The 19,102-nt window shown below is 40.1% G+C and overlaps 1 protein-coding gene across 1 annotated transcript in view; it reads left to right on the forward strand.

Annotated features, from left to right (window-relative positions):
• The window catches only part of CADM2 (cell adhesion molecule 2), a 252,246-nt gene that overhangs the window by 120,461 nt on the left and 112,683 nt on the right, over positions 1–19,102 (forward strand). The window contains exon 6 of the mRNA XM_026652673.1: positions 1,361–1,451. Coding sequence (XP_026508458.1) covers positions 1,361–1,451 — 91 coding nt within the window. The remainder of the gene's footprint in view (positions 1–1,360; positions 1,452–19,102) is intronic.

A 19,102-nucleotide genomic window follows, 5' to 3' on the forward strand; every position in this document is an offset into this window, starting at 1 on the left:
CCCCTTTACCCCCTTTATTTGGATCATTTACAAACACTCATTTAACAGCTTTTTTTTTTTAAATTACTTTTAATAATTTAAGAGGATTTCAGCCAGTGATGCCAGCCTTGATGTTCCTGTTTCGTTCTCTAACTCTAGTGTTCATGCCTGCTTCAGTGCCATCCTTATACCTGGAATGACCTCTCAATCCCACTGCACTTGTTTCCTCCCTCCTTCATTTAAATTCAATTCTGTGTTTCACAATTTGTTGCCATCAGAATGACTGTGATGTAGCTCTTTTGACATTGTCACCGCACTGCCAGCTCAAATAGGAATTGCAAATTGGCTGGGACAGCGCAAACTCTGGTTTGAAACTAAAAATATGTCACGATTAGCAAATATACCCTGCATCAAATGCATTAAAAAGTCACCTGAAAAACAAGTGAAAGATAACAGTAGTTATATTTGCCTATTAAGTTTGAAAATTTTCCTCAGTGTGACATTTATCGCCTAGAGAAAAATATATCCTTTAAAGAAATTTCCTGTGTGTTTGTGTGTATTACTTTTAAATTACATGATAAACTTTTAATTACATGAAAATATGTTTACAAGTCAGCTGTTAAAAGGTTTTAAAACAAAAGGCCTACTTTCAAAGGTCTGAAAACACATTTTGATGTTGCATACCTCATTGCAAAAATAGAAGGAGAGGTTATTACACTATGCAGAAATAGTATTTTAAAGTTTTTTAGGACAGATTACAGTCTTTTATATAGTAATTGTAGCAGATGTTTCAATCAAAATGATTTGCTAACTGTACTAAAAATGAGATTCTGTTTAAGGGCCTGCATTATTGCATTTCAGAAATAATATTCTGCATAATGTCTGTAACAAGGTATTTTATCTAAGAGCCCATTGTAGGTTTCTTATTATGGGTTCCAGGCTACTGCAACAATAAAAGTGTTATTCAAATGTACATTAATGCATTCAATCCTCTAATAGCAGCATTCATATCCATCTATAAATAGACAAACAATTATATTGAGTACTTGTTATTCATCCTCAATACTTTCTTTTTGTATTTCACTTTTAATTTCCAGACCTTGGAGCACTAATACAGTGGAATTGTGTTCAATACAGCAAAATTGATTTAGTCTGGGAATATCTGTGGTTTCTAGGTTTATTAAAATTTACTTTTCCAGTTGCAGAGGTCATTTTAGTGCCATTTTCAGAATAGTGAAAACAGCTCAAGGCTTCAAATAAATGCAACTTCAACTGAAATCTAGAGTTGGCATGATGTTTTATGAACATAACAGAACATACACTTACATGATAAAGCATTTTAGTGTCCTTCAACAAATTGATTTTCTTTTCTTTTTTCTAGATACACCTTCAGTTAAAATCATATCTTCCAGTTCATGGCCAGAAGAAGGACAATCTATAGTTTTGACTTGTGAATCCAAAGGAAAACCACTGTAAGTATTTACCAAGCAATATGTTTTTTGTTATTTTCCTTATTGTGCTTTGATTGCAGACTGACTGCAAAAATCTGCTGTTTTTGTCTTTTCCTGAGTGTAAAGTGATCTCTGGTACAGAAAACCCCTTGAAGCCTGTCTTCATTAAGTGCCTGTGAAAGATTGGTCTTTTGCTTTGTCATCTATTTCAGTTTTGGGGAAGGATTCCAGCAGTGAGATTTTTTTCAGTGAAAGCTGTGCAGGATTAATCGGACACTGTTTAGATCATCGGACTGATAATAGTTGAGATAAAACATCACATGAAAAATTTTCAAATCAACGTGCCTGTGGGAAAATGTACTGAACTTTCTGGCTACTTTGTTTGTCATTTACATGAAAATTGGAAATTTAATGATATATGCAAATTGGCTATCCAGTTCTATCCCAATTTAAAAAATAAAGTGTGCATTAAGAAAACGAATTGTAGACATCTCAATTGTACTTGAAAATTGGTAACTATATCCCTTTCAACATTCTTTTTAACAGCCAACTCTGTCAGTATTGAAATTGCACAGAATCTGCTATTTTTTTTAAAAAAAATCCTAAAATGCTTTCTTTGCGATTACAATAAATCTCTAAGGCTTAACCCCTGATTTAGAAAAGTAAATTCCCGGTTGAAATGTGTTTTGAGTTTAGGCATGAATGAGTAGAACTGAAATGAGATGCCTGGATATACATGTAGGTATTAAAAATATATCTTTCGTGTAGCATGAAAATAATATGCTTTGGAATATATTTGGATATTTCTGGAATCACACTTTGATAATACTTATGTGCAAGATACATGCAAAAAGTCCTTTAATTCTCAAGGCGAATTCTTCCTTGGTATAACTCAATTAACTTTGTGGGTTTACTTAAAATAGGAACTTAGCCTTTGGTGTCTGGGGTCATTTAAGAGAGATTTTTTTAATAATTGTTTTGGGGTATATCTCATTTGTACAAGATATATGTTCAGGTGATCTTTCAGTGATCTTACCTGTCCTTGAATTATAGAAGAAAAAGAAAATATTTTGCCCTTCAGTCTTTAGCAGCTTTGGTGTGCAGCAGATAACTATATATCAGAAATCTTTATTGATAAAAGGAGTCACTTGTTTCACATGCCAGAAGGATAAGGCTCTTTTATTGAAGGAAGCAAATAATCTCCTCACTTTATCAGGAGATTTTCTTCCAGACTATGACTTTGCAATTACAGTGCCATTATGGATGGCATTTTATGATGGCCATAAAGAATGACATATTTTATCTTGATGCATAAACTATTATACATTTCAAATTCTTTGTATGTTATCAAGGACCTTTAGCAGACTTCAGGTAAATCCAATTTTAGAAAAAATATTGTTATAAATAACTCATTTTTATTTAAATATGCAGGGCTATATGTTCAAAATCTTTGAAACCAAATGGAGTGTTTGCATGAGTGGACTTTGTACTTATGGTGCATTTTCAAGGAAGGCATGAGTGGGACCCCAGTGGATTCAATTGCAAATTTTTGTATGTGGTGGTAGGGATGAATTAGGAGGGTAGCCAAGGAAAAGTCCACACCATGGAATTATCAAAGGAGGGAGCCTGTATTCAAGTGGGCTTTGGGTTACAAATGATTTGTGCTATTAATTGCATCTCTAATTGTCCATGCCACGGAAACTACCAACACCAGCTTCTGCTATGTTGCCTCATTAGATCAGCCATTTTATATGCAGCAGCCAGTGATAAACAGGTAGCCATCTGGGAAAAACCACCTGTAACTACTTGGCATGATAATAGCAGCATCATTGTGGCTACCTTTATACTCAGAACGGGAAAGGAAAGAGGAGAGGTCCATAGAGCCCATCTATGTCACAGGGTTTGTAGCTAATGAATTAGTAAAGGTAAGGGGAGGAAGAGAATGAAGTCCATGAGCCCTGTGCACAGTACAGAGCCCAACCATATCCCCCAGTGGGATTTACAGGCCATAGCTTAGCTTCCTCAATATGCCACAACTTTGTGTGGTAGTTAAAATACTCCACTCTACTTTCTCTGTGGTATCTATTGTACAGTCAGTCATGTAAATCTATTGAGACTAGAGCCAGGGTAGGGCTAGGGCTGCACACAGGGATGCTAACGTGTGGTTGGAGATCATTGTGGGGGAAGGGGTCAAGGAGCAGTGTACATGTGATTACATGCATAACCTTGAGAACTGCTGCAAACTAGCCCCATCCCAAAGGGGGCAGGGAGAATAAGGGCGAAAATGGGGTCATGGCCCTGTCTGTTCGCCCCTCTCATTGACAAGCAATTCTGAGTCAAACTGAGAGGGGTAACACGCTGCACCTTTCCAAACTTGGTAGAGCTGCCACTTGAGAGTATTCTTCCCCAGAGGAATTCTGCCAAAGTCAGCCAGAATTCTTCCAGGGGCTGCTTCCACTGCATTGTGACCTGTCTTCACATCCTGCAATGTGAGCCATGGCTTAAACCCACAATAGGAACCTTTTGTTTTAAACAAGTAAATAAAGCAAAGGAAAGCTTTGGATTTAGACGTGTTTTGTGGCATGGTGAGTGGAGCATTTTGGTACTGTGGGAGAAGCATGTGTCTTTGTTCATTTTATTGCCAATGTGCGACAAGGTCCTGGGGCTCCAATTTAAAAGAAAAGGTTGGAAAATGCTGTCCTAAATGCTATACATATGGATAATATGAAGTTTTCAAATTTCTCTCTCCACTGGTAAAAAGGTTACATCAAAGTAAAGGAAAAGTGTCCAATCTGTGTACCTCAGAGGCTGTTCTAAAACAGATCATGTTGTACATTTAATTCTCTAGGAAAATGTACCTCATTTTCTGCTAAAATGGACAACTTTGAAAAGACAAATGACACTACGCTTCTCTATGTAATGTGTAGTTCAAAATATAGGGGGAGCCAGATGCCTCAATTTTAATTTGCATTTCATTTGAACTAAGGCATGGGAATTACAGAGTATCATTGTATGCTGTATACGGGAGTAAAATAGATGTTTCCACTAACTTCTTAAGCACTTTGGTATTACTCCAATGGGCAAAATTCTGCCCTCATGGAGGATAAATTCATGGAAGATCGGTCCACCTATTAGCCAGGATGGGCAGGAAGAGTGTCCCTATCCTCTGTTTGCCAGAAGCTGGGAATGAGCAACAGGGGATGGATCATTTGGTGATTACCTGTTCTGTTCATTCCCTCTGGGGCACCTGACACTGGCCACTGTTGGAAGACAGGATACTGAGCTAGATGCATCTTTGGTCTGACCCAGTAGGGCCATTCTTATGTTCTCATAAAAATGACCACATCAGAAATATCTCTTTATTTTAAAGAATAGAACAGTATATCTATCAAGATATAGCAGATTTTCCCCTCCAAGCATATACATATTTTCAACATTTTTCTTCAGTCTTCTTTGCCTCTAGACCCAGGCTGGCCTGTAGGAAAATGGAGAGAGATGCTATAATTAAAAATGTGCAATATCAAGTTTTTCCCACAAAATGCAGCTCTTTCAACTCTAAATGAGGCATGCTGCATGATAATCAGATGATATTACAAACCCATTCACCTATGACAATCAATCCCTGGAAAATAATAATGTGCTCTTCATACAACAAGTACAAGAGTTCTTTGTATAGAAGAGTTCTTTGTATTCATTCTGATGGGGGTGGGGAAATAATATACCAGATATGTACAGCTCTGTGCTACTTTCTCCTCATCCTCTGACATTGCTGTGTGTGGTTTTCTCTCCCCACCATCATCAGTAGAAACAAAAGTTATGGTCAGCAGTAGCTTTTGTTTGACAGGAGTCAGAATAGAATTAGTTTGCTTGTTATACCGGTCTTTTTCAGTAGTAGCATCTCTTTTGACTGATGGTGATGTGGCAGACAGGGTTTCTTTTTTCATAGATTCATAGATTCTAGGACTGGAAGGGACCTCGAGAGGTCATCGAGTCCAGTCCCCTGCCCGCATGGCAGGACCATTTTAAGCAAATGCTGGGGTGATGTCTTGTCTCAGGTTGCAGTTGGTTACAGTGTCTGTCTTGTCATTGTGGATCCTACTGTTGATTTGCTTTGAGTGTGAGGACTTCATGGCTATTTTTGAAAAATATTGCTGTATTTTGCAGTTCTGGACTAAAACATTTTGCTAGTTTTTTTGTCTGTTGAATGGCTGTGTAACTTGGACCAAGACCAAGTTAGTGCACTTGATACAACTATTAAAGAATATGCTTCCCTGTTTCTGGAGAGACCATTGTACTTTTTCATCCATACTGAAACTTATCACTTTCCTTTTCAGTCCTCAGAGTTCCTTTTCTCTTCTTCTTGACCCTGGGTGGATTCCCAGGCAGCTAACAGGCTATAGCAATTTTCCACTTTTCAGACTACACCGGCCTAATATATCTAAAGAATCATAATCTTTAAATACATTTGTTTCAAATGTCTCTCTTGCAGGTTAGTGTAATTTTATCTAAATCTGTGTTAGACAATTGTTCAGAGAAGGCTATCTGACTACCCTACAGAAATATTGCACTCAAACAGTCTTCCAGCAGAACTCTTCTGTAATGTCCAATGTAGATTTCCTTCCTATTACATCCAGGCCTATATATCAACAGTAGGGTCCACCAGTATTCCCATATATTAAACAAATATTCATAGTTTGATATTTTTTAAGGTTGGGGGAAAAAGTAAAAGAATTTAAATCAGAATACTGATGAGTTCTATTGTCTGTATTGTCAGAAGATTGAAGAAGCAACATTTTGCTTGTTACCCCAAGTTATACCTTCTAGTCACCATTTTGTCTTTCAGTACAATAGGTTCTGATGGCTAAAGACTGACATAAAGCTGAATTCAAAATTGCACCCGACTGTATATCAAGCGTTTGAGAATAAAGTGCATTATAATGCAAAAAGATAAATATTTAGTATTCTTAGCCAGCACTTTCACCAAGGAGTGCATGAAATGTGTTTTCTAATTAGGTGAGGGCAAAGTCTCAGCATAGATTTGAAATAAATCTCAAAAATTAATACATTAATAATTATTTAGTAATGGTTATTATTTAGGGCTGTATCTTGCTAACAGGTGTGCAAAGGACAAAGAAGGTGTTGAAAGTCTTAACACCATGGAAGCAGCAGAGAAGAATCTTTCCACAGAGCTTAAGAGAGCACTAATATAGTAATGATATCGCTCCCATTGACTTCAGGGGAGCCATACACCTAGGTCCCCAAAAGGCTGTTTCAGGGCATATTTAACCACCCTTTGCCAGCCAGCATATGGGCGGTGGTGATCACCAGGATTAGCTGGCAGCAGGCGAACACTGTTCAGGCCAAGAGGAACAGGAAAGTGTGCTCCCTGACCTGTTGTGAGGACTCCTGCAATGGCTAACAGATGTCTGTAGCAGAGGACATACTAGGCACTGTCTCTGCCCTAGCCAGAGTAGAGTTTAGCTCTTAACCTTTATGGAAATGCAAATTGAAAGGAAATTGGGGAATGTTTTTTTCTGACAAGAATAGATAAATCTCTATACTCCTTATGAAGCTGATGTGGACTGAAGTTTAAAAATCTATCTGAGCAATAATGATTTTGATATAGAATTCAAGACTGAAAAGCCATAGAATCTTTGTTTCAGAAGAAGCCCTATATACAGTCCCTTATGTAACACTATAGCATCATTCATCAAACGATCTGAAATGGTGGGGAGAGAGCAGAATCAGTGAGGCACACTATTGTTGTAAATGCCCAATAATACAAAATACAGCTGTGACAGATATGGCAATTTCCTTAAAGATCCTTGAAAGACCTTATTATATTAAGTTTTTATGTACTATTGTGGACTGAGATTGCATGTAACCTGTCTAAGTGGGGAGATGAGACAGATGTGAGATCTGGGGGTTCAAAAGTATACATGGGAAATGTGCCATATACATTTTAGACTTTGGGGGCAATAAGTGTTTAGTGGCGTTCCTAGGGAGAGGTTAATGCACATTCCTGAAGTGGGTTATGCAAAAATCCAGTCTTTTGAAGCTATGTCCTGAGCAGTGGGTCATTGTCTGCTGATTACCTGTTACAGAGGCCAAAATCAAAGGTCTGAATTGTATGAAAAAATGGCTCTTCTGCCCAGTCTCTGTTCTGGTTCTAAAACTGATACGAATTTGTAACCATGGGGAAAACCCAGCTGTGGGTTTTGAAGAACTAAAATGTACCAGAACCCTAGGTTGGAGTTGGGGGTGACCTCTGGTAAGCTTTTTAGTATGTGTTTAGGTTCTTTTATTGGTTTAATACGTTTGCGTTTATCTTAAAAATAAATGTGCTTGCTTAGAAGGAGTTATGTGGTAGCTTATAACTTTAGGCTATACACTGATCATACCTCTTGGAGAGAAAGCAAAGAGCAGGCGCTGGCCTTTTAGGCAGTCTGGCTTGCTGGGGATTTTTCAATGTAAGGCAGGGAGTTGAACAGCAGTGGTGCAAGTAGGACAGCATGGTCAAGTATGCTGTACCATTAACATATTTATTGCCAGTATGCCATGCTATAAAGACATAGGAGCAGAACGTGGGCTGCCGGGTGGCCCCATGCTGGCAGCTCCTCCGGTGCGGCTGTACTGTCCCCAGCCCCGCCGCCAGCCCTTCCACACAGCTGTGTCTTCTGTTTGAGGTCTGTACAGCACTGCTAGAAGATAGGGCTGGGGAAGGTACAGCCGCGTCGGACGAGCTGCTGCCGTGGGGACTCCTGGTAGCCCCACATTCTGCTCCTTTCACCGCTGTGGTTCCGGAGAGCTCTGCGGTTCAGAAATCTGTATCTGGCACAGTGAGAAGATAGAGGTCCCGTCCCCGCCCCCCTCCCCGTAACGTGGGATAGGAGGGGACAGGCAGAGCGCAGGGGTCCTGGGCTGGGGGTGGGATGGAGTGGAGTGGAGTCATGTGTGGGGGTCACATGAAGAGGTTGTGTGCCCCCCACCTTTAGCTGGTGCTTCCCCTTTGTGTCCCTCCCATGAGTTGCCTATGCGCTGCGTACCGGTAAGAAATAAATTCTACTTGAACCACTGCTGGACAGCCTTAATATCCCCAGTCATGAGGAAGAGAGATGTGGATCTCTACCCTGGAGAGGTGATGGCTGAGGAACCTTTAAGTGGATGCACTCGGGGGACCACAGAGGCAGGAAATACAGGGGCAGTTTCCCTGAAACTGATAGCAGCCATGTCAGCAACAGGGTAATAAAAGTTTGTCGAATCTTAATAAACAGGGGAGACCACATAACCAAATGAACTTGCTTTGTATCGGGGGAAAAAAACATGTATAAGCTATGTTTTATGGTATTAGCAAAATGTATTAGATTAATAGAAAGTTGAAGACGAAGACAGGCCTTTCTATTTTAATACTTATTTCTGGAAGACATGCTGAAATGAGACATACACTCTGATTCCTTTGGAATGGCTGATGCAAAGAAACTTTAAGATTTATTGCAATAATAATGTGAGTGGATATACTATATCCCCTAGTGGGCCCAGTGTGGTTGGGTGTGTGACCTGGGAAGGACACCACAGGGTTGCCAGCTCAGGAAGGAAAAGTACATGAACATAGCTAAGAGTCACGTGGGGCTCATTAGCCTGCAAACCAGGGCCGGCTCCAGGGTTTTGGCCGTCCCAAGCAGCCAAAAAGAAAAAAAAAAGAAAAAAAAAAAAAGCCGCGATCACGATCCGCGGCAGCAATTCGGCGGAAGGTCCTTTGCTCCGAGCAGGAGTGAGGGACCGTCTGCCGAATTGCCGCCGAATAGCTGGACCTGCCGCCCCTCTCCGGAGTGGCCGCCCCAAGCACCTGCTTGCCAAGCTGGTGCCTGGAGCCGGCCCTGCTGCAAACAACCCAGCCTGGAGTGGATATAAGATTCAGCAAGGGACTTGCTGGAAGTGACTGGATTCCTTTGCACCGGCAGATATGATTGTAGCCAAGCAGTCAAGCTAGGAGAAGTTAGTTGCTTTTGAAGACCGGACTCTGCTGAAAACAATTGAGAGGGTTGTTTGTTTTGTTTAGCCCCTAAGGATAAGTTTGGAACTTCCATTTCCTCTTTCTGAGGAAATAAGAAATTAAAGATGTGCATGTTTTCCCATGTGAGGAGAAGGGGCACCATAAACAGCTGTTTAGTTTAAAGTTTTGAGACAGGACTTTGGGTTTTCTGTTTATCCCTTTGTGAAGAAAGGAGTGATAGAATTCTGTTTTCAGTGTCTTGAGGAAGAAACAGACTTAGTTTGTTCTGATGCTTTGCCAGCCTGATCCCTCTCTTTTGTAGAAATGAAGGCATTGAAGACTGAGTTTAATTTGGCAGGGCTCCTGAAGATTTAACCCTGACCCTGAAGAAAGGTTTAGCTGGACTTCTTAAAGGGTCAGAAATCCAGGTGAGGAAGGAAATAATTTTGTAAGTTAGACAGTAAGGAGATTGTAGTAATGCTTGTTTCACAAACTGTCTTTTGTCTTGGTCCCCAGAGTGGAATTCACGGCCATAGGATAGGCAGGAGCAACCTTTTTCCCTCAGCATTGTTATTCCTTCAGAAACAACTTTTTTCAAACTGAAGAAACTCAGAGCCTCAGATTAGGTGTTCTGGGGTAGCAGTTGAATTTTTCCCATTTCCCCTCCCCCTTTCTTTGTAAAGCGATACATGTCTGGGAGAGATTTGCCTGCTATTCCAGGAAGGATTGAAGACTGTTTGTGCACAAAAGCTAGAATCAAACTTTCAAAAAGGATCCCTGCCTCATTCAGTGAATGAGTAGTTATTCAGTATTTCTCTTTATCCTGCACAATCAATGTATGGCCCCAGGCCTTATTTACTGGACACCATCCAAACCCTGCACTGACTGTATCCCCCAGTGGCCCAATATGGTTGTGTGTGGCACCTGGGAAGGACACCACAGGGCTGCAAGCTCAGGAAGGAAAAGTACATGAACATAGCTAAGAGTCACCCGGGGCTCATTAGCCTGCAAACAACCCAGCTTGGAGTGGATATAAAATTCAGCAAGGAAGTGCATATGCTAGAAGTGACAAGACTGTAGAAAGGATTCCTTTACACCAGCAAATATGACTGATTTCCTCCTGGGTGGGTCAATGGTGCTCTCATCATAGTGTCCATCCATCATACATTAATGAATTTATCTTCCCAACATATCAGAGATTAGGTGGTACCAGTAGCTGAAAGCCCATACTGTCATAAGGGTGTAATTCGTAAAGTCATATGTGTAGAAAGGCCAAAAATGCCTGAGAACTTAAAAATTGGGTAGTAACAGGCCATGAATCCCGGTGATGATTACACTTTGTGCTATTCTGAACAAAAAAAGTTCTCAGCCATGCTTATAGCTGTTTCCATCATTTCACACTGACTCAACAGACATGCTAGTGTAACCCATGCCAGCTTGGTATGGCACTCTGTTCCCCTCTAGTAGCACCTAATAGACCAGCCAGAGGTTGATGAACCTACCACAGCCTTGGCTAAAAGAAGGTCTTTTAGCTCAGGAGTTACCAAACTGGTTTGTGTACCGTGAGGGTATGCGAGACATCTCGGGGGGGAGGGAGGTTCAGTTCGGGCTTCACAGGTTCAGTTGCCCAGCAACTGTCCAATCTAACTGAGCTCAGAATTTAGTCCAGGTTTGTGTTTTTATTTTTGGTTGTATATGTTGCACTATAACTATATCTGCACGTAACAGTGTACACAAAGTATCAGTGATGAGAAGGGTAGGGGGATGCAGGCAGCTATTGTCTGCTATTCCAGGAAGGATTGAAGACTGTTTGTGCACAAAAGCTAGAATCAAACTTTCAAAAAGGATCCCTGCCTCATTCAGTGAATGAGTAGTTATTCAGTATTTCTCTTTATCCTGATCAGGAAGGGGGTAAGAAAAGTTTGGGAACCTCTATTTTAGTTCATGTAGTAGACAGTAGAGGCTCATGCATTGAGCTTCAGAGGTCACAGGTTTGATCACAGCTGCCAATGACAGGAATCTGTTGGCATTACACTAGGCTTCAGTGTGACACACAGAGTGACAATCCTGGAATCTTATTATATAGTTAATCATACATTTAGGGTAGTTTCTGTGTCTTCATGTGTGTTTGTAATGCATGTAGAAGGAGCCACAATACAGATTGGGCCCTTTGGCCGCTACTGCAATATAAATGCATTATATGGAAAATTGGATGGGTTTTTATCCATATCCTGGTTGAAATATTGCTCCAGTAAAAACAAATGTGGTACCAAGATTTTTTTCCTCCACAGCCTTACTTGTAGCTGTCTCATAAGAGAATCTAAATAATAATCCTAAATTTGCCAATATTTCCAAGTTTGCCTGGAAAGAAGCCACCTTAAATTGGAAGAAAAATCCTAATTGAAAGAAAAGAGGGGTGAGTCTTGGATTTTTTTAACCTTTTGTCTACTTTCAATTAAGAGCTGAGGTGGATGCATTTAAACTTTGAAATCAGCTGTGGATTGAAACAGAACAAAATATATGCCCAGAAGACACATTTGAACATCGGTTATGACATAAAATGTGGAGAGGTCTAAGCAGGTATATAATAATCAAATAACTTGTTTTGCAAACATGGGATTTTTTGCTCACTTCACCATATGTTGTCCCACAATAAGTTCCCTTTATACATTTCAACCTTATGGACAGATTAATAAAATTCATGAAATCCAATAAAGACAAGTGCAAAATACTTCACTCAGGAAAAATCTAATGCACAGCTACAAAATGGGTAATAACGGGCTAGGTGGTAGTACTGCTGAAAAGTTTCTGGAGGTTATAGTGGATCACATATTGACTATGAGTGAAAAGGGCTAATATCCTTCTCGGGTGTATTAACAGGAATGTCATATGTAAAATACAGGCGGTAATTGTCCCTCTCTACTCAGCACTAGTGTGGCCTTGGCTGGAGTACTGAGTTCAATCCTCGACACCACACTTTAGGAGAGATGTGGACAAATTGAGTCCAGAGGAAAACAACACAAATCATAAAAGGTTTAGAAAACCAGACCTGCAAGGAAAGGTTTAAAAAAAAAACAGTCCTGAGAAAAGGAGACTAAGGGAGGACCTGATAACATTCTTCAGATATGTTAAGCATTGTTATAAAGAGAATGGTGATCAATTGTTCTCCAAGTCCACCTTAGGATAGGACAAGAAGATAATGGGTTTAATCTGCAGCAAGGGAGGTTGAGGTTAGATATTAGGAAAAAACTGTCCAATGGCAAGTGTAATTAAGCGCTTGAATAGGCGTCCAAGAGAAGTTGTGGAAACCCATCACTTGAGGTTTTCAAGAGCAGGTTGGACAAACACCTATCAGGGATGGTCTAAGTTTCCTTTGTCCTGCCTCAGTGCAGGGGGCTGGACTTGATCACTTCTCAAGGTCCCCTCGAGCCCTATGTTTCTGATTCTCTAACCACACAACTTCACAGTTCAATCACATATTTAGCCTTTTCAACCACACACACAGCACCATGTCCATGTAAATAAAAAAGAAAACCCTTCCATAACTGCCCACTGCACTATAATTTTCCCCCTGGGAGAGGTTGGAAGAGAGAATGAACTACTGGAAGGCACCCTAATACTACAAGTATGAGGGCAGTATTAGAGTCTATGTAAAACAGACGTATTCTAAGTGCTTTTTTAACTATTATTTTCAAGGAGCCGCATTTTAATGATCTGTACTACCTTTATTTATAGTGTATGCTTCATCATTTTCAACTAAATGTTCTTATGGAACTTATGGAAGTCTCACCTGAACATGCAGAACCAAGATTATGACTCTTATGAGGAAATAGGCTGGGTGAACCTTTCCTGATAGACAATTGATCTTTGTAATAAAACACCAATTATGTTGAAGGATCATGTAAGTGTTCAGTTTGTAACCTTACGCACCAATATTACAGTGACTTTAAGATTCCAGTATGGGAATATATTAGTATATACATAGATCAATATATTAAAACAAAAGTAACATTTCTACTGAGGTATAAACCTGTATTTTAACATATTACATTTCAAATTGTGGTTATTTTTGCTATCTGTGAGTCTGCATCTTCATTTTACAATTGGGAATTTTTTATTTGTGTAATTATTAACAGTGTAGGGAAATTGATGCAATAAAAGTATGGCATGCAAGATGAAACAGATGGGAGCATTAGTGCCCATTTAAATATTACGCTTTACAATAAAATCTACTGCAGTTCTTGAGAACTTCCCCTCTCATGTTCTGCGGTGTTTACTCATACAATGGTGCAGAAATTACAGTGTGAAAAACAACTAAATGCAGCATTTTTAGTGCTCATTAAATCCCTTTTTATTGTGTATGCCTTTTAAAATAATTCTCCTCTTTGCTCCTGGCTGGTATGCCTGGCAAAAAAGAAGCTGACAGAGATTGTCTGCAGCTTTAAACAGACTTAAAAAAAATCAATAGAAAAGAATAATATAGAAAAATGTAAAATATTGAGACACATTCTAACTTTAGGCTGCATTCAAGTTGGAGTATGTGAAACAAAGTATAGTCAGTATTTAGGGGGGCAGGCAATCTTTTAGATGTAATTTTTATTAAGAATATTTCAAATCCATTATCATTACAGTTACAATTACTGTCTTAAATCAGAAGTTAATAGCATAACCTAAAAACATAATCTAAGCAAACATATCTGTTCATAGAAATCTGTTGGTGTATATCATACCATTCTGCAGAAACACCTGCATCCTTGACATTGCAGAATTTTAGCCTCCTTATGCAGTATAGGGGGATAAAGTATATCCTCTGTACAGTGAACTTAGTCTGACCCACCTAACTCGCAGATTTGGAGCACTGTGAATTTGGACAGACCATTAAAGATTGTATTCCCCATCTCTCCTCCAGCCTTCATGGCAGCACAGTTTCCCCGGAAACTGCAAATGCTACAGAGTACCAGTGATGGATGCAGTCTTTCTATATGGATGAAAACATGCATCAAAAGGAAAATACAAAGATGGAAGGATAGAGCAAAAAGATTAGGATTCTTTAACATGTTTAGTATGTTTATAGCACTTCTGTACTCCTCTTCAATGCAAGAAAAGTCCCATTCATTCAAATTCATGTGCCTGCATTTTTTAAAATGTATCTTCAAATGTTACAGAAACACTGTTTCAGAGTGCAAGACACTCTGCGTTAAAGAATTCTTTACAATGTTATTGGCAATATTCTTATCCCTTTCCCTGTGAAACCAGGAGCCTTTGACCTAGTCTGTGCTGGCAGTGGCATGTGGTGTATGTGTAGCTACTTTGTGGCAATGAAAGGTAGGCTGTGTGCACACTCACTGTGCTGTGTAGCTATGCGTGACAGTGAAAGACTCCAACAAAAGGCCTCCCTGCTGCCTCCCCCCTGCTGGAGCCTTTCTCTGCTGCTGGAGTCCTTCACTGCAGTGAGGAAAGGCTCCATCAGTAGGGACGCAGCGGGGCATTACATGGCTAAAAATAGCAGCATAAACATGTGAGATACTGCTAGGGCATGTAGAGAGGCCTGGAGGGTATATGCCCTAGGGTTCTGGCATGTAGGGCACTGTACTCTTCTTGCCTAATCAGTGCCTCACTGTCTATAATGCTATTTATATTCATGCTAGCTGGGCATGCAGTGTCTGTACTCTGTACGCTGGTGTAAGTATAGACCTACCCTTAGTTACCATAGGCAATATTGTTCCTTCTTACAGGAAAACCTAAGGAAGGGGATTTAAGAGGCAATGAAGGCCCACCCACAAACCCAAAGGTATCTGTAGCTGCTCACTGCCCTTCTTCAGTTCTCCCATCCCTGCAGATACTGCCAGAGACACCTCTGGACACAGCAATTTAACCAGATCACTTAAAAATGCCATTACACTTCATAAAAACATAAGAACAGCCATACTGGGTCAGACCAGTGGTCCATCTGGCCCAGTATCCTGTCTTCTGACAGTGGCCATTTGCAGATGCTTCAGAGGGAATGAACAGAAAAGGGCAATTTATCAAGTGAGCCATCCCCTGTCATCCAGTCCCAGCTTCTGACAGACAGAGGTTTAGGAACACCCAGAGCATAGGATTGTGTTCCTGACCATCTTGGCTAATAGCAATTGAGGGACCTAACATCCATGAACTTGTCTAATTCTTTTTTGAACACTGTTATACTTTTCACCTTCATGACCTCTCTGGAAATAAGTTCCACAGGTTGACCGTGCATTGTGTGAAGAAGTACTTCCTTACTTTGTTTTAAATCTTCGGCCTATTCATTTCATCACATAACTCCTGGTTTTTGTGTTGTGTGAAAGGGGTAAACAACATTTCCTTATTCACTGTCTCTATATTATTCATGCTTTTATGGACCTTAATCTTTGCATCGGTCTTAACAGCTGAGGATGTGAGGGAGATTCCCAACCCTGAGCCATTCTTTTTAGGTAACAAATCTGAGGAACTGTCCCAGATTGAGATGTCATTAGAGGAGGTTTTAGAAAAAAATGATTAATTAAATAGTAATAAGTCACCAGGACTAGATGGTATTCACCCAAGAGTTCTGAAGGAACTCAAATGTGAAATTGTAGAACTACTAACTGTGGTTTGTAACCTATCATTTAAATCAGCTTCTGTACCAAATGACTGGAGGATAGCTAATGTGACACAATTTGTTAAAAAGGTCTCCAGAGGTGATCCTGGCAATTATAGGCTGGTAAGCTGTACTTCAGTACTGGGCAAACATTGCAGAGTTTTAGCCTCCTTATGCAGTATAGGGGGATAAAGTATGTCCTCTGTACAGTGAACTTAGTCTGAACCAACTGGTTGAAACTATAGTAAAGATCAGAATTGTCAGACACATAGATTAACATAATTTGTTGTAGAAGAGTTAACATGGTTTTTGTAAAGGGAAATCATGCCTCACGAATCCACTAGAATTCTTTGAGGGGGTCAACAAGCATATGGATAGGAAGGGATGGTGTCCCTCTGTTTGTCAGAAGCTGGGAATGGGTATCAGGGGATGGATCACTTGATGATTACCTGTTCTGTTCATTCCCTCTGGGGCACCTGGCATTGGCCACTGTTGGAAGACAGGATGTTGGGCTAGATGGACGTTTGCTCTCACCCAGTGTGGCTGTTCTTATGTTTGCTATAGTATCCCTACTTAGTCATCTTTTTTCTAAATTGAACAGTCCCAATCTTTTCAATCTCTCTTTATATGGAAGCTGTTCCATACCCCTAATCATTTTTGTTGCTCTTCTCTGTACCCTTTCCAATTCTAATATATCTTTTTTTAAAAATAGGGTAACCAGAAGTGTATGCAATATTTAAGATGTGGGCGTACCATGATTTATATATTGGCATTACAATATTTTCTGTCTTATTATCTAACCTTCTGTTAGCTTTTTTGACTGCTGGTGCACACCGAGCAGATGTTTTCAGAGAGCTATCCACAATGACTCCAAGATCTCTTTCTTGAGTGATAATTGTGAATGTAGACCCCATCTTTTTGCATGTATTTTTGGGATTATGTTTTCCAATATGCATTATTTTGCATTTATCAACACTGAATTGTATCTGCCATTTTGTTGCCCAGTCACCCAATTTTGTGAGATCCCTTTGTAAGTCTGTTCAGTCAAAGCTTTGGACTTAACTATTTTGAGTAATTTTCTATTACTTTACTTTTATAAACTTTGCCACCTCATTGTTTACTTTGTTTTACAAATCATTTATGAATATGTTAAGCTGCACTGGTCCCTGTACAGATCGCTGGGGGACCCTGCTATTTAACTTTCCCAAATGTGAAAACTGAATTAGCTGTTACCACTCTAGAAAGAGATCATTTATTCCTATTCTTTGTTTCCTATCTTTTAACCCATTACTGATCCATGAGAGGACCATCCTTCTTACCAATGGCTGCTTACTTTGCTTAAGAGCCTTTGGTGAGGCACTTTGTCAAAAGCTTTCTGAAAGTCCTAGTACATTATAGCTACTGCCAGATCAACTGGATCTCCTCCTTTGAGAACATAACTGATTTTTTAGAGAAAGAAAATGCAGTAGATCTAATCTACCTGGATTTCATTAAGGCATTTGATACAGTTCCACATGGGAAATTATTAGTTAAATTGGAGAAGATGGGTATTAATATGAGAATTGAAAAGTGAATAAGGAACTGGTTAAAGAGGAGGCTACACTGGGTCATACTGAAAGATGAACTGTCAGGCTGGAGGGAGGTTACTAGTGAAGATCCTCAGAGATCAATCCTGGGTCCAATCTTATTTAATATTTTTACTACTGACCTTGGCACAAAAAGTGAGAATGTGCTAATAAAATTTCTGGATGATACAAAGTTGGGAGGTATTGCTAATACAGAAGAGGACTAGGATATTGTACAAGAAGATCTGGATGACCTTGTAAACTGGAATAATAGAAATGGGATGAAATTTAATAGGGGAAAGTCTAAGATCAAGCATTTAGGGACTAACAACAAGAATTCTTGCTATAAACTGGGGACTTATTAGTTGGAAGTGACAGTGGAGGAGAAAGATTTGAGTGTATTGGTTGATCACAGGATGACTATGAGCCCCCAGTGTGATGCGACCCTGAAAAAGACTAATGCAGTCCTAGGATGCATCAGGCGAGGTATTTGCAGCAGAGACAGGGAAGTGTTAGTACCATTATACAAGGCACTGATGAGACCTCATCTGGAATACTGTGTGCAATTCTGTTCTCCTGTGTTTAAGAAAGATGGATTCAAATTGGCACAGACGCAGAGAAGGGCTACCAGGATGATCAGAGGAATGGAAAACCTATCTTATGAGAGGAGACTCAAAGAGCTTGGCTGTTTTAGCCTAACCAAAAGAAGGCTGAGGGGAGATATGATTACTCTCTATAAATACCAGGGAGGAATCAGAGGGATAAATACCAGGGAGGGAGAGGAGTTATTTAAGTTAAGCACCAATGTGGGCACAAGAATAAATTGATATAAACTGACCATCAACAAGGTTAGGCTTGAAATTAGATGCAGGTTTCTAACCATCAGAGGAGTGAAGTTTTAGAACAACCTTCCAAGGGGAGAAGTGGGGGCAAATAATCTAATTGTCTTCAAGACTGAGCTTGATAAGTTTATGGAGAGGATGGTATGATGGGACTGCCTACAATGGCATGTGGCCCATCAGCGACTGCCAGTAGCAAAAATCCCCAATGGCCAGAGATGGGACACTAGATAGGGAGGGCTCTGAGTTACTACAGAGAATTCTTTCCCAGGTAACTGCCTGGTGGGACTTGCCCACATGCTCAGGGTCTACCTGATCGCCATATTTGGGATCAGGAAGCAATTTTCCCCTGGGTCAGATTGGCAGAGACTCTGGTGAGTTTCACTTTCCTCTGCAGCATGGGGCATGCCACTTGCAGGTTTAAACTAGCGTAAATGGTGAATTCTCTGAAACTTGAAGTCTTTAAATCATGATTTGAGTACTTCAGTAGCTCAGCCAGAGCTTATGGGTCTATTACAGGAGTGAGTGGGTGAGGTTCTGTGGCCTGCAATGTGCAGGTCAGATTTGGTGATCACAATGCTCCCTTCTGACCCTAAAGTCTTTGAGATCTGAGTCACTGGCTCATCCATGTCCACATGCTTGTTGACCCCTTCAGAGAATTCTACAACATTGATGCA

This window comes from Terrapene carolina, unplaced genomic scaffold (genome assembly GCF_002925995.2).
Source record: "Terrapene carolina triunguis isolate 2854851 unplaced genomic scaffold, T_m_triunguis-2.0 Scaffold38, whole genome shotgun sequence".
In the NCBI taxonomy this organism is placed as follows: Eukaryota; Metazoa; Chordata; order Testudines; family Emydidae; genus Terrapene; species Terrapene triunguis.